Source organism: Sceloporus occidentalis, unplaced genomic scaffold, assembly GCF_023333645.1.
Source record: "Sceloporus occidentalis isolate IW3139 unplaced genomic scaffold, rSceOcc1.0.p SCAF_54, whole genome shotgun sequence".
NCBI lineage: Eukaryota > Metazoa > Chordata > Lepidosauria > Squamata > Phrynosomatidae > Sceloporus > Sceloporus occidentalis.
Window position 1 is genome coordinate 4,422,704 of NW_028317034.1, and position 16,903 is coordinate 4,439,606.

The 16,903-nt window shown below is 40.4% G+C and overlaps 1 protein-coding gene across 1 annotated transcript in view; it reads left to right on the forward strand.

Annotated features, from left to right (window-relative positions):
- Positions 1 to 623: 623 nt before the first annotated feature.
- Positions 624 to 16,903, forward strand: part of LOC149288042 (mannosyl-oligosaccharide 1,2-alpha-mannosidase IA-like) — a 128,838-nt gene continuing 112,558 nt past the window's right edge. Inside the window, exon 1 of the mRNA XM_089492174.1 lies at positions 624 to 1,172. Within this exon, the coding sequence (XP_089348300.1) occupies positions 624 to 1,172 (549 nt within the window). The remainder of the gene's footprint in view (positions 1,173 to 16,903) is intronic.

Genomic DNA, 16,903 nt, shown 5'->3' on the forward strand with positions numbered 1-16,903 from the left:
GTGGGGATAGGCGTGTTCCGCTTCTTAGTAGGCGGGTCAGGCACCTCCTCCCTTCACAGGCTACCCTGAGGCTCACTCAGAGCTGGGTAGAGGAAAGAACCGCACTGCAACTCTGTGTATGGGGGATGAAGTGACCTGCCTGCTCTGCCCCGCCCAGGGGAAGGGGGCGTGAGCGGACCGCCCTCTTTCTATTACTAGGAAGGGGGGGGGAAATCCCACCTCTCTCGGCCACACTCCACCCCCTCCGATAAACTATCTGACAAACAGCCCGAGAAGTGTCAGCACTACTTCGGACACCAAGTACCGGGGTTGCGGGCTCTGCTAAGGAAGTATCAGCGAGCCAAGCAAAGCACGGACTCCTGGAGCCGGAAGCTATCAACTTTGTTATCTCTGACAAACGGGCTTGACGGTCCTAGCATCTCTCCTCCACACGTGTCCTAGAGGTTTGGCTGGCACAACTTCCTCCCCAGCCCAAAGGAGTAGTAGAAAGTGGCCCTAGCGGTGTACGGCTTTACCTGGACCCGTCCTAGCGGCTGTGGATGTTGACTGGTGTAGGTGCTGTGTCGTAGTGCCGTCCTGACCTTTGCTCTCCTCAAAGCCAGTTCGTGCCCGGAAGAGAGGGGATGCTGCCGTTCGGTGTGGCCCCTGGAAGCACCGGGGGAGGCGGTGCAGGCTGCCCCCCTGGGGTAGGGGTGTCGGGCCCCGGGCTGCTCTTGCTGGGCCCCGCAGGGAGAAAGCTTTCTGGGTTTCGGTTGACGGAGAAGTTCCTGCTGCTGCTGGTGTTCAGTGGCTTCATCACCCTGTGCTTCGGGGCCATCTTCTTCCTGCCGGACTCGTCCAAGCTGCTGAGCGGAGTCTTCTTCCAACAGCCCCCGCGACACAGACCGTCGGTCAGCTTTGGGGGGCTGGAGGAGGAGCCGGAGGTTGGGGGGCGGCTTGCCCGTATCCGGGAGGAGCATGAGCGGGCACTGAGGGAAGCCAAGGACACCCTGAACCGGCCCCCCGAAGACATCAAGGGGGACATCATACGGGACAAGAAGAAGCTGCTGGCCCAGGGCAGGGTGACAGCTGGGGGGAAGCTGCCCAGCAGGGTCTTCAAGCCCCCAGTGGGGGTGGTGGGGAAGGAGCCGGATGACCCAGACGTCAAGGAGAAGAGGGATAAGATCAAAGAGGTAAGAGGGTGTGTCGTGTCTGCACACAATGGTCCTAGCGGTTACCTGGCGCACATTATGTATGTTGTAATCATAGCGGAGATCTGTTGATATGAATAGTGTAGCCTTAGCGGTGTCCTGTCACCCACGATAGTACTAGTGCCACAGGTGGTGTGTCATTGTGTGTGGTTGTCCTAAGGGACATAGAACGCTGTCATTCTAGATGACTCTTGTTGAATGTTTGATTTTGTGTCTGGTTGTCCTGGGGGGCTGTCACTTGGTGTCATGTGTATCTGTGTGTACTGGTCCTTGGAGTGTGATGTGTGAGGGTGTCTTATGGGAATGTCAGTCAGTGAGTGAAGTCCTAGGGGTGCCGCTGTCATTCATGAATCCGGTATGTATTGCAGTGCCCGCAGGAGACTGGCAGTGTTTCTCTGAAATTAGATGGGGAATGGTCCTAGCTGCAGGCTGTCATCTCCTTCCAGAAGTGCCCCCATCTCTGCCCTTTACCCTTTTTTATCTAGACAGTGTTTGCCCCTGACAGTGGTGCAGGATGAGCCCCCTGGCCAGGTCCGATGTAAGCATGATGAGCCTGTGCACTATGATGTGTCAAGGTCCTCTAGCAGGCAGTGCACCTTCAGAGAGTTCACTGTGACAGGAGATTATCACATGCGACATTCCCAAGAGATGTTCCTCTGTCCCTTCCCACCACCACTGTCTGTATCGCTTATCAATGATGACCTGTACCAGGTCCTGCCTGCTCCATATGATGGGTCATCCTGCAGAGGAGCCTGGCTGTGGAGGCTTTCCGGTGTGTAAAGCATTGACTTCTCCCCACCACACATCACACCTACCCCTTCAGTCTAACTCAGTAGGCTTGCTTGTTCAACATGCTCAGCAGGAGGCTCCTTACAAGAAGAGAGAAAGGAAAGCAACGGGGAGCATCAGCCTTTTGCTTGTGGGCACTCATGGCAGCTTTTTTGTGCGGACTATGATTCTGGTTTGAGTGTCTTAGTGCCGCGTTTGTGGTTAAGAGCCCACACCTTTCTTTTAAAGGTCACTGTAGAGCAGCACAATCGCATGCAGGGGGTATTTACAGAAATGCACAACCAGGCAGACCTAGTCTGTGACTGTTTAACCATCAGGTCGGTTGCCTTCCTGCTCAACAGTTTATTGAAGTTCATTTTCTAAGCAGTGTCTTTGCTGGTTCTGCAAAGTGTTGCATTTGAAATCAATAATCCCATTACATAACAGCCTTTCTACAAGGGGTACCAATGATCCACATCACTTTCCAGATATTGCAAAGTCCTGCTTACAATTGAAATCATTGATTTTGGCCATTGGTGGCAGGCATTTTATGCATTCTTGTTCTTCTGCAAATACATTTTTATTTTCCCCTTCACAATTTCTCTCTACACAGAAGCGGGTGTAATTCTAGTATTTTATGCTGAAATCCATAATGAGGAACAATATTTCTGTGATAATCTCTTCAATCCTTTAACCCTTTCCTATTTGCACCTGCATTTCTTTGCACCCTAATCTTGCGTTCTTTATATCAGCCTAACCAGCATATCTTCGTCTGGTTTAGCTTTATCACTGCGGTTACATTTCAGATATAAAATCCTTTTGGGGATATGCGTTAAATGTGAATCGTTATTAACTCTCTGTTTGCCTATTGAGTTTCCTTGACATCTCCCTATCCCTGCCTTTTTCTTATAAGCTTGTTTATGGTAGAGGTAAACTGATATGCAAAGGTATAAACCTATTTGCATTCAATGACACGTCTATTATGACGAGCACTGGAATAAAAAGCTGATGCTTTTTTTTTAATATGAAAAACACAGAAATCCATATGCTGTGGAACTGTGTGATTGAAAAGACTTCTACAAATGGCCCACAATATGTGTCTTTCTTTTTTAAATTTTATTATGCCATCATTTGTTTAGGATTATTCTTTGTGGCAATACGGACACAAACAAAGAGTTATTGGATGACGGATAACAACTATTCTCCTTGCCTCTATTCATGCCCATTTTCCTTATGTAAAGACTCGAACCTTAATTGGTCCATGGTCTCCTCTTAGATTCCTGGTAGCTGTATGCTTATGCCATGCATGTCTGAATTTCCCTACTGTGTTAACCTTTACCACTTCTGCTTGGAGGCTCTTCTGCTTATTCTTCAGACCCCTAAGTTTTGTTATATTTTTTTTTTATATAAAACAGTGAAGTGGTTAGAGGGGAGGACCTCAGAAAACATCTAGTTCTACAACTAGAAAACTTAACATTTAAGCTCTCCGTTCTATGTATACCTGATTCTTATTTAAGAGAAAATAGAGAATTTTGATCTTCTTATTTAACTCATCTTCATTAAACATATTCTACTGCTGTGCATATATATATTTTTTCTCACCATCTGTGCCTTTTTGTTTTATGTTTTGTTTTTTTTTTTTTTTTCCTCCTGGAAATGTCTGGTTCATTTCTTGATTGACTTTCTCTCAAGTATGATTTTAATGGTATATAATAGCATCCCAGTTGTGCGTAGGTTCTCGGTGCTTTACTGAGCTATCTCGTGGTGAAAAAGATCATCGTATCTGATGGCCCATCACATGAAACTTTTATTAGGTTCTCTTGAGGACAACTGTTGATCATTTTTCCTTTCTGGGGCATGTGGTCATCCCATCCGTTGTTTAGAATGGTCCAGTGAGGACTGGGGGGGTATTGGACAATCCGGGATTATTTTCACCTTTTCCTCCTGTTGGAGCTCATCATCAGACAAAATGTCAAAGTACTTTTTCGACAAAACTATAAAATATCGCATTTAATTTCTTGCAAAGTCAGGTTATCTGTGATATGACAGTTTCTATATAGCAAGCTAGCGAATCCCAAAATAAATCTAATTTTTTTTTCTGGTGCACAAGTTGAACTTGGCAAGGTAAGCATTATAACGCATTTTCTTTTAGTGGCCAGTTCCTTTAATGCTGAACTCCTGGAGATGCCCATAGTTGACTTGGTTGCAGCCAGACCCATGTTCATCGGTTGAGTCGACTCCTTAGAGGGCTCTACAAGCTCATTTTGGGCTTACGGTGGCTCACACTCATAACCGATGGTTTGAATAAAGCTCTGTTTAATTAAAGTATTTTGCTATTCTTCTCACGAAAAGCACAGATTTGTTAAGAGAAGACCCAATTTGGCATTTGGACAGCTTTCCTGGTGGTAAGAGGTGTGTATGTAGTATGCTTAAATGCCAGGTATTCATGCCTCTAATCCTTTAGTGCTGGCACCAAACTTCTTGTTGTAAATTTGTCCAACTTTACACATAACATGATTGTAAGCAGACATGCATTTCTATTTCTGGCTGGCAGTAGTTAACTACTTGGCAAGTCTATCCTGATCACAGAGAATAATAATACTATTTTTATTTTATGGATCCTCCCCTCTAGAGTAGTTAATAAATAACCCCAACTCCATTTTTGTATTATGTATGGCTGTGTTTATAAACATTGGTAGACTTTTGATATTTTTTTTGCAGACGTATAGGTTTATATATTATGTGCTCACCTTTCCAGTACCACATACAAAGAATAAAAGTGTTATTCGTCTTAAAAAAATGACTGTTTTTGGATAGCGTACTAATCGGTAATAAATGACGTATGCATATTCCAGACACACTACGTTTTTGCATTTATTTTTCGTTGGGAAGAATCTGTATGCTTATTAAAGCTGGTTGTCTTATTATTGCCTTTGATGGCTGTGTTTATAGTTCGGAATTGCGTTACGTACCAAGTTATCGCTTGGCTGTTTTGTCTTTATGAAAGCGTAATAATTGGTGGTTTATATAGCACCGTCATATTCTACAGAGCTGTACAATGGACGTAACAAGTAGTATATCGTATAACATTTTGAAGTTACTGAAACACAAGGTGGGGGGTGCTGCTTAACCCCTTAACGACAATTGCCGGTCCTGGCACGACACGGAAAAGCATGTGCTTTACGACAATTGACGTGCCAGGACCGGCACGTCTTTAAACGGGTGCAGAAAGCGATCTACTATCGCTTTCTGCACCCAAAAAGCGTTGCTGAATGCCTCGACCTCGAGGCATTCAGCAACGCCGCGATCGGCACGAAGGGGCCATCTCTGGCCCCTCCACGGGGCGTCAACATCCGCCATACTTTGTATGGCGGCGGACGCCCGTTTTAAAAGCGTTTAGGAGGCGATCAACGATCGCCTCCTAAACTTAAATGGTGTCGCTGGAATGCCTCGATCAGGAGGCATCCAGCGACACCAAACACTAACCTTTTGATGGGCTGTGACCGCTCCGGAGAGCGGTCACAGCCGCAGCTGCCGGCAATCTTCGCCATCAAGGAAGATGGCCGCCGTCCTGTAACAGGAACCACAAATTTTAAAAGTTCGCTAGACGGTCCAGACCATCTAGAGAACTTTGGCTCCACTTGCAGGTTGAATACAGGTACTGCATTCACCATGCAAGTCAATGGAGCCCAGCTTTCTAATCACAGTGTGATTAGTAAAAATAAATTAAAAAATAAAATAAAATTAATAATAATTAGAAAAAAAATAGTAAAAAAACAGTAAAATGTAAAAATCATTTCCCACTGATGTCACTATCAGGGGAACCTCCAAGTTGAAAAAAAATGTTAAATTTTTTTTTAAAAAAAATAAAAAATATATATATATATATAAAAAATATATTTTTGTGAGCAAGTCCTAAAATTAGCATATTAGCTTAAAACAATTCTCACATGGAAAGAGTTAAAATACTGGCATATTAAATGCCCGTGGGGTGTCTACTTTTAAAAAATGTATGATTTGATGGGGTAAATTGAATGGGCCAGGTTCAACAACATCCCAATTAACACGGGGGGAAGGATGGCCACACATCTAATTTCCAATTAGAAAAATGCACACGTACCAAATGTGGCCTTTTAGTTCCCCCAAAAAATGACAAACCCATGCATGTGGGGTATCACTGCACTCAGGAGATGTTGCTGAACACATTATGGGGTGTCGTGTGACAGCGGCATATACCAGGAGCTGTAAATTCATACATAAAGTAGGTGTGTGTGGGAAAAATACACACACAAAAATATTACTGCAAACTTTGAAAAAATGCTGGTGGTAAAATATGTGCATGCAAAGAGTTAAAATACCAGCATTTAAAATACCCTGTGGTGTCTAGTTTTGAAAAATATATGGTTTTGTTGGGCACACTGAAATGGCCCGGCTCAAAGATGTACCAAATAGGGCATGGGCAGTGGATCCCCAAATGCCAAAGTTCAACATTGAAAAAAGCGCATGCCCCAAATGTGGCCCTTTTGCCCCAAAACAGCCAGGCAAAATCATTCATGTGAGGTATCGCTGTACTCAGGAGATGTTGCTGAACACATATTGGGGTGTTTTGTGATAGTGACATATACGAGAACATTTTAATTCATACCTGAATTAAAATGTGTGTGGAAAACCAAATGCAAAAAAATGACTACCACAAAGTTTGACAAAGACTGGTGGTAGATATGGTGCATGGAAAGAGTTAAAATACTAGCATTTGCAATACCCTGGGGTGTCTAGTTTTCAAAAATATATGGGTTTATTGGGCACACTGAAATGGCCCGGCTCAAAGATGTACCAAATAGGGCATGGGCAATGGATCCCCAAATGCCAAAGTTCAACATTGAAAAATGCGCATGCCCCAAATGTGGCCCTTTTGCCCCCAAACAGCCAGGCAAAATCATTCATGTGGGGTATCGCTGCGCTCAGGAGATGTTGCTGAACACATATTGGGGTGTTTTGTGATAGTGACATAAACTAGAACATTTTAATTCATACCTGAAGTAAAATGTGTATGACAAAACAAATGCAAAAAAATGACTACCATAAAGTTTGACAAAGACTGGTGGTAGATATGGTGCATGGAAAGAGTTAAAATACTAGCATTTGGAATACCCTGGGCTGTCTAGTTTTCAAAAATATATGACTTGATGGGGTAAATTGCATTGGCCGGGTTCAAAGATACCCGAAATGGCACATGGGGGGAAGAATTACCAGATTTGGAAAAAATGGCTTTGAAATAGCAAAACGCTACCTGTACTTATTGCCCCATAATGGGTAGAAAAAAGCAAAAAAACATAAAAACATTGGGTATTTCTAAACTCAGGACAAATAGTAGAATCTATTTAGCAGGTTTTTTCATTACCTTTTATAGATGAGTAAAAGATTTTTCAACTAAAAGTTAGAAACAGTCATTTTTTTCTAAATTTTTCACCATATTTTATAATTTTTTTAATAGTAAATAATATGATACAATCAAAACAATGTCATCTAAAGAAAGCCCTTCTTGTCCTGAAAAAAACAATATCTAATGTGTGTGGGTTCAGTAAACGGGAAAGAAGAAAATTACAGCTAAACACAAGCAGCGCAGAAATGTTAAAAAGGCCATTGTCACAAAGGGTACAAAAAGTAAAATCAGCCTTTGTCTCGAAGGGGTTAAACAAGAACAGAGCGTATAGGAAAAAGGGATATTCATTTCATAACCATCTGTGTCAATCTGGTGAATATTCAACTGCGGCAGTTACCTAAATTGTGTTATCTTCTGTGAGATATAAAGGAGATCACAATCAGGGGTTCACTATTATAACCCAGACTACAGAGAAGTGCATAGTCTGCCAGAGTGTTTTATTTTTATTTTTCATATGCCAGCCTGTCAACTCGTACCTGCAGCTCTTTGTTAAGAGTAAATAAAAAGCTGTAGGCTACACACCCACCGTGTTGTCGGTAGTTCATTTGAATGCAAGAAAAAGACCAAAGCAGACAATGTAAAATCCCGTCTGAAAGTTTCCGTAACGCCGGGGGTTTACGCAGCTTTTATTTTGTGTTGTGTAAACCTACTACCGCCTCATTAGAACAACACCCAAATACTCTCAAATTCCCGTTCTCTACTGTCAGGCAAGTAACATGTTTGTCACGTTCTAAGGGTTAATCTTTCTAGTTTTTGTGATGTGTGAGAGAGAGGGTTGGTTGAATTTGTTGGAAGAAAAGAATTATGTGGCGTAACCACCAAAGTTTTGGCACCGTGTTTTCTTAAGGACTTCTGACACTAGCCTAATCGTATCCCATGCTTCTAGGAGCATTTGTAACTCGAGATGTTTCAAAGGCTGCAACTGTCATCATGCTATTAGCAAACCACACCGTGACTGTCTAGAGAGGGTTGAACACAAGGGCAAAGTGTAATTGTGAGGCTTTAGAAGTTAAGTTGGCTGAGCAATATATTAACACTATTTACCCCCTCTTCTGATAATGTGACCAAATGTGTGCTGGGGGCTGAAGCAGAGATTAGGCATTAGGTTATACCAGTTGCTACAACATTCTTTGCATTTCTTTTCAGCTTCCAAATACAATAGATGTTTAGACTGAACAGGCGTCAATGTGCTGACGTTCCGTGTACTGCCCCTGAGTTAAATAACTTTACTGGCGATAATAATTATTGTTGACTTCTTCTTGCTTTCGAGATGAAACTCTAAACATTCATGTACTGCAAATATGAATGTTACAGATTTGTGTTTCATCAATTTTTTTTTTTTCTTTTTTTTTTTAAGACCAGTTTTGTGTATGACAAAAGCAAGTGTTTGGGATATGCTCAGGACTGGCCCTGCCACAGATGCAAAATAAGCAATTGACTTGGGGGAGGGGGGATGTCACCAAGTGCATTCGAGTGTGTGTGTGGACCTGAGCTGTAGTGTGTTACTGCTCCCCTCCGCTGTCTGTGTTAATGCCTGTTTTGACAATTTCCAGCAGCTAATCACTGGCAGGAAAATGCTCCTATTTAAATCAATTGGGGAACTTTTTGCCAATGCATGTGGGGTGTCTATTTAGAGCCCCCACAAATGTCACACGGGCCAGCTAGACATGGCTGGCGATGTATATGGCAAGCAAAAGGCATCTCATGGAAGACAGAGAAGCAGTGGGGTTCTGATAAAACCCTCCATGCATTATAACATTCATTTAAAATGATCCCTTAGCGAATGTATTGAAGTGGTTGTAGTGTGCCTTTTAGAAAGCAAAATGATATGGGGAGAGGGCAAGACCCCAGTTTTCTGGCATGAATAGTGCATGAAAAGTATATTACCTTTTTGAAATAACTGTTTAACGCTTATATATCCATATGATGATTCTTGTTTCCAAAAGCAGCAGTTGTGTTTTCGGCTGCAGTAGACATGCTAAAAGAATTGGCATATTGTTTTTAGTGTGCTGTTATGCAGATCACTAAATCACTTGCAATAGTATTGTTATACCTTTTAAGAACTAATGAAACTCGCACTGAAAGACAAAGCATGTGACCGAGTGAGAGAGCAAATACATGCAGACACTGACGGCTTAAAGCTAAGTGTAGTATTCCACTGTCGGCTGTGCTCCTTAAAAAAATGCACTGGACAGGGTTTATTTTCTGGCTTGATTAAACCCAGTTTGATTCATATAAATGTTTTACTGTTTGTTTATAAATTATTATTTCAATGTGATATAATGATAATTCATTTGCTCCTCCACATTTACTGAAAAATATATAAATATGGTCAATATGTCCAATTTAAAAACAAAAAAAAAAAAGTTAAGAATTTTAATTGAAAATCAGAACCCCGACACGGCCCAATGTGTGCTTCGAGTCCAGAGCATAGTTATTTTTGCCGTGCTCGTGAATTGGGCCAGAAACTCTGCTTAAGCTGGAAGAGAAATCCAGGGCAGTAGTACATAAAGGGTTACAAAACGAGCTTCACAACCGCCACCTGCAGCATAGAATAACAGGACTGGGAAAGCCGGTGACACGCTTTATTGTTTAAACAAAGTCCACCGTTGATAGGTTTGACCTTATTGCAGACAAAGCCAAATGACAAACGCACACCTGCACGTCTTTATTTTTTTTGTTTTACATTTGCAAATACTCCTAGCCCAAATGTGTGTTGCGGTTTTTCACTTGTAGTTATGGTGTTGTGTTTTTAGTGGCTGACTTGTATGAAACTCACATTGGCATCAGGTTTATTTCATTCAGTTATGTCTTTATAAAGACTCGGATATATAAAAAGCCCTTGAGGGTCATATCCGGCCCACAGTTCTACTGTTTGACGCGTGTCTTAAAGTAAAGCTTAATGTCAATCTTTAGCTTTAAAAATGCTCTATTGCCGGAATTGTAAATTTCCTTTTTAACTTTTTCAAATTGTCTTTTTCTACAATTGTTGGAGATTGGCACTTTTTTGATTTTATCAACAAAGTGTACTGCAGAGAGGCAGAAATGAGTTGAGGGAAGCGAAACAGGTTTGATTTCTCATTACAGTCTTATGTGAAAAACTTTGGTGTTTTATTAAAGTGCGTTTCTGGGAATTAAATTCATTCGCACCTTACCATATCAAAAGAAAAGTGGCAGATAAGTTGTCTCCTTCATGTAGTAGATTCAAGTTTAAAAAAAAAAAAAAAAAAAAAAGTTGATTTTGGACCAGTTCTGCTCAGTATAGCTGTAGTGCATAAAAAAAAAATACTTATTGTCAATACCTCATTGCTTCTTTCCTAATACATGACTTAATATGATGTATATGTTATTAAAACAAGATATATCTTGCTGTATTTCTTTTTCTTAATGGACTAATCCTATTTTACAATCCCTAATTAAACATAGTTGATTAACTGCATTACACATGCATTGTGTTTTCTTCATATATCCCACACATTTTATTCACCTGGGGGAGATTATCATCTGTCTTTTGTATGGCATGCAGTTGATGTTCCAAGTTCAGCATTCAATTAGTAGAATCTTAGTGGAGGCGATTTCTTCTCTCCAACATGATGTACGGAAGCTCAAAAGCGCCACAAATTGTTCAGATCTATTCAAGAACCCTAATGACCCCCGTATTAGTACTTAAGTTATAAAAAGATCTGTAGTGAGTGGTTTCCAGTCACAGTGGGAGTGGGGATGCGGTCAGAGCCTAACTAAGGAGTTTTTTATCAGCAAATGAGCACATCAAAGAGCTAATAGATGCAGAAAGACAAAATTAAAATAAGCCAAGAAATCGATGATGCACATGTGTAACCAATCTTTATTAACTTTCCTATAGATCATTTAATGCAGTCTCTAATACAAAGTAGCAGAGGAACATCAGCTGTTTTCCTTGCTAAATGGTTTAACAATACATAGGCTGATTGATTTGTACGCTGTTACGTGGTCGTTAATTCCTCATAGGGAGAACTATGTTTGGATATTTGTAATTGGCCCTTTGGATTTGGGGAGCTCAGTGACCCTGTATGGGTCACTGAGCTCCTCAAATCCAAAGGTGACGTTACAGGTAAACCACTCCAGTCCCTTTAAGCCTTTCCTTGGGTTTCTCAGCTACCTGAGCACTCTGTATTATAAAAAAAAAACAAACTATTTTATCTCTGATTATAAAACGTCTGGTTCATTTGTGTATGGATGATCACAAAAGGTCACGCATCTGGACAGTTCTCTGTGAACCCATTGAAATTCTTTCATTATCTTTGGAACTTTTTGTTGTTGTTGTTTTGGTACAATATGGTAAAATATGGTTGAGCACATCAGTTCTGACTTCACTACGTTGATGAGCAGAGTTGTAAGTCATGGGAACCGACAATAGGAGTGCATGTATGTCAGGAGGCAGCCAACTAGGCGTGTAATCTGCTCAGGTAGTCAGGGTCATTGAAACAAATGTATTTTGCCCCTTTACAATTGGCACAGAATCTTTTTCTTCCACTTTAATAGTTAAATTGCTCAGATCTTTATCTCGATGCTGGATCTAGCTCACTTTTCATGAATTCCATTGAAGATTATTTAACTGAAACCCAATGTCTTACACACCTGCTATTCTTCTCCTCTTGAATTATAGCATACACATTCCTATAACTGCTTAAGGGCACAAGGGATTTGCATTCGTGGAAGTACACGACATCTTTTAGCAGATTAATCCCTTCTCTTTAAGACAGTCTGGATATATCTGTTTATTACCATGCTAGCAGATTTTTCTTTTCTGAAATCGTATGATGAATTTTTATTGTTAAGCCATAAAAGTTAGGTATCTTACCCCCCTCTTCGAGTTTTGAGATTTTAATTGTTGTTTGGAGGAAGATGCTTAGTGATACTAAAGAGATTTTTTTTTTTTTAATATAAGCCAGGTGGAAGAGAAAGGTGGCGTTCTTCTGTGCATGCAGAGAATGTTGTGGAAAAAGCCTTACAGCTACAGATTTGGACACTTTGTGATATTATCTGACAGATGCGAGTTTAGACAGAACATGTATCACTTCATTAATCCATCAAAACACTAACTCTTCAATAAAGAGATGGTGATTTTGATCTTCTCTGGTAGCAAAGGCTTGGTCTGTGGGATATTTTATATTAATCATAGTATACGTGTGATGCCGTTAGTTTTGATGCTCTTATTTTTATTTACGTTTTTATACTTTGATCTCCGATAAGATCCAGGTGGCCAGTTGATCCTGTAAGAACATTGCAATAGGGAAGAATTAAAATAACAATCAAATTAACGCCCATTCTGGGTGCAGAAGGATACTCTGATTTTAGGAGCTTACAATCTGAATTCCCCTTCCGCATTGGCCCGCAAATCCTCTGGAAAGCTATATGCTATGTTTACCGCTTTAATTGTAAGAACTAGTTTCTATTTATTAAATCCCTTTGCGGTGTTTGAAGCAACGACAAAGCAAAAAAAAAATAGATCTTTACAAAGTATAGAGGATGGCATATATAAATTGGTTATATAAAAAAAAAAAAAAAAGGGTTATTGAAATAAAATTATATCAAATAACATTTCTTTTAAAGACTGAATAAAGAAAACGTAAAACTTGACTGTCATTGAGGCGTCTGATTTTGATGTTAAAATCCATCATGCTTGCGTATCATATTAATATAATTGTGCTTTCCTGTTTAGTGATTTGAATAAGCATGTTGGGATGAGAAATGACAGATTTTTAGATCAATCACATTATGCTTCTTGAAAGGGGGTATATATCCACACAACAATTCATGCAATTATGTCGCGTGAAATGATGAGGCGACAAACCGAAAATAACAGAAGAAAACAAACATTTGGAGCCATGAAGGGCATCTCCAACCATACTTCTACATCCTTTTGTTATTGTCCTGTGGAATATGTGGGTAATATTTGTCACAGATAGTTGCAAAAATATTGACTACGATTTATTTCAAATTTTTATGTGAGGCCTTGTCTACTCATGATCCTCTGCTATTTGAGAACATAGTTCTCGTGACCCAGAAGCCTTTTGGAGATTGAAACATGGAGCCAATTTGCGTTACATGGGATGTAACGCAATTGGCTCCATGTTTTAATCTCCAAATCCTATAAATATGAAACAAATGGCGTGAAACCTGTATTTGTGACAATACTATGGCTTCATGTATGGTGCGTTGGACCTTGGCTCAGGTTAATAACAGCCCTTGGTGTCCAAAGGTTGCCTAGGAAACGGGACACACAACTGCAACAAACACTGGATTTATTCCTGATAAATCACCTTGGGAAAACACGAACTAAGGAACACCCATGGAAAACTTTATGGTTTCCTGCCCTTCTAAGTATCAAACATCTATTTAGCACGCATTGCCAACTGACAAAACAAATGTGACGCCAACAGAAAACCCCAAAAAACAGTAGTATTTCCCCTTTATCTACACTCTTTTTGTGAAACACTAATAATACTTTCTGCTTAGTTATTGTTGCTGTCACGTAAGTAAATGTATTTTTTTTCTTTCTTTATTTTAAACTTTGTTGACACCCACCGGACGTTCACTCAAATATAGGCCATTATTCCCCGTGCTGGCTGATCACATATATTTGCAGTCGGCAGTGCAGGGCTATTATCCAAAAAATGGGGGCGGGGGGCGGGATAGGGGAAAAATGAATAAAAAATCAAATAAAGTATATTGGGAGCGCAGTGATGTCTCCATAATATCACTGGCATAAAAATGTGGAGCCATGCATGTATGAGTATATATATTATATAATCTCACTACCCCCCAAACCTCTTAAACCAATAATATTAAAACATGTGATATATGCCTCATATGTAGTAGTAGTAGTATATGTTTTAAGTATATCTATGATTTTTAAAAGGAGCCCTTACTCTTACTGAACACAACGATGTATAATTTCTGTGGATTCATTGATATATGGAAAGGGGAGTCATGGTTTATCAAACATGGTAGAAATGTAACCTTTTTAGGTTCTCGAAAAACCCGACTTTTTGTCCTGACGTTTAGATGAATGTTAATGGGGGAAAATAATCATGCATTATCTAGAGAAAATGAAGGCAAAATACATCTACCCATGGCATACAAGTGGGATTTAGTACATCCGTATGTACATCACAGTGATCAAGTACATATAACTGTGAAAGGGAGGATTTGTAAAAAGTGACAGAACCATTTTAACCTTTAGAGGCAAACCATGTGTGGGATATGTGGTTCAACAAGCAGGCGGCAAAGGTTAACCATTTATTTAGTGCGTGGTGGCCCTCCGAGCCGCCCATCAGTGGTCAGATTAAATACTTCTCTGTAGCGCAGTGGGCAGATGGTTAAACACCAGAATCTCAATTTCAACCGTTGCATTAATCATGCATGTGCACATGGCCCTATTATTATTAAACAGCCTTTTAAGATGATACTAGTAATTTACCGTTTTGGTGTAGATTTGCAGTATCTTGGGAGTGCATTCTGTTGGTCTGTGGTTATGGTTAAAATTATGCCATTTTTATTCTTACTTAGTTAAAACCTACTTTGATGTATATACCTATAAGCTGAAATGCAACCCTGCCAATTATGCTTAATAAGGCGGTCATGCGAGTGCAATGAAACCTTAATTTGCCTGTCATGCCTAATATTTTGACATATTCAAACAGTAATTTCCTCTTTCCCAAACAAAAGCATCAAAGCACAGCTCACTTGTCTATATAATGTTCCTGTTCCGAGAAGTGATTTTAACGTTCCGTTTCTTTACTTTTGCCAAGTAAATCCCTACTGTGTTGCACTAGAAGTCAAAACCAATCTCCCCAAATCTGTCATTTGCTGCTGCGTCTTGACGGTGTATTTATTTCCAGGCTTGGCCAAATCCCAGAATCTTGGCAGTTGCGACGCCTAACATTTTACCATTTGACCCTTTCACAATCTATAGATTCGGGTAGGCAAGCTGGCCCTATGGCACATGACTAGCCGAGCCAGAGAGGTCTAGCACATAAAAAGGTTTATTCACTAAAAGGAGCGTTGTGGTTTTAACTCAGTTTACTATTTATTATAAAGTGTCAACAATGGCGAGTTCCTCCAGCGTGAACGTCCAAGCTGGCCCTCGATAATGCATTATTTAATGGGTGGGGATACTTTGGAGAGATCTCACTGATTTAACTATGCATTATACAGGGCCAGCCAAGGTCTTCCTGCAGAAGAAGCTGAATATGGTTGGCCCTTCATAATGTACGTATCCTGTTGGTAATGTCTGTAGGGTTGCTAGCAAAGTCTACTAGATTTTGTTACATGACGCAGAAAAATCGCTTAGCGTTTGACACAGGTGTTTTCCATAGTTCCTATTTTCCCCGTGTGATTTTCTTGCAGTAAATCCGGTGTTTTTTTTTTACAGCTAAGCTTCAGCTTTCCTAACCAGATGCTAAGGAACGGCACTAGCCAGAGCCGACGTCAGAAGCATAATATGTGAAGCCCAGGTTTTCAGAAATGGACACATTTTGAGTCAATATGTAGCGTTTGTCCAATTGGTAGCATGCATTTTTCATACGTTGCACACAGTATAAGTTTACATATGGGTTGTTATTATTCTTTTATTTATGAAGTACCGATAAATTATGCAGCACTGTACAATTTCAATGGGGCAGTTAACACAGTACATAACAAATATACATTAATGCATACAGACATATCACGAGTTGAGAACCCTGCCAGTAAGATTGCCATTAAGCCTTCTGGTACTCTTATACAAAATTCCTGGTAGGAATGTTGGGCTTTTGAGGGCCATGCTCAGGAGCTTACAATCTACGGGTCAAGTTATTTTGTACCTCTGTGTCCTAAAATAAAGAGAAAAAAATATTCTACACAATTACTGTTGTAGGTTTCATATACTTACTTATGGCAAGCTGTAGAGAGTACATGGTGTCTTGCTTGCTGTAAGAAGCCCTTACTGGCAGTATCTCTGCGTTGCTTTTGATCTGCATGATCTGAGAATTTTAATGTAACTGACTTACCAGTGTATACTGCACATTTTTGGCACAAGTCGAGCAGAATTACACAATGTTTAAATTCAAATTAGAAACAAAAGTATTAGCGCGCTTAAAAGAAGACATTTCTTAACTGCATGTTATTAGCATAGACTCCCCCACACATTATTGTCACGTATCTGCAACTCTCATTGAGTCCTCAATTGTGGTTAATTTAAAAATGCCTTGAAGCCACTGGATTGTTTTTTATCAAATTGTAGGACAGGTTTTGGGCAGCAGCCATTTTTAATTGGTTCAGGCTGCAGTTTCCAATACGATGTTTGCTAGACTCACAACTTTGGTTGTAATGCAGTGGAAACCCCTTTTAACAGTGGCACCTTTCATTACTAAGCACCCAGAAACGCCATTAAAGTGCAGTTCTTTCTCTAGTTCTGGCTGACCGTCTTTAGGAAATGTGCAATGTCTGTAACATATGCCAGTAAGGTCGGTAAAAGCTG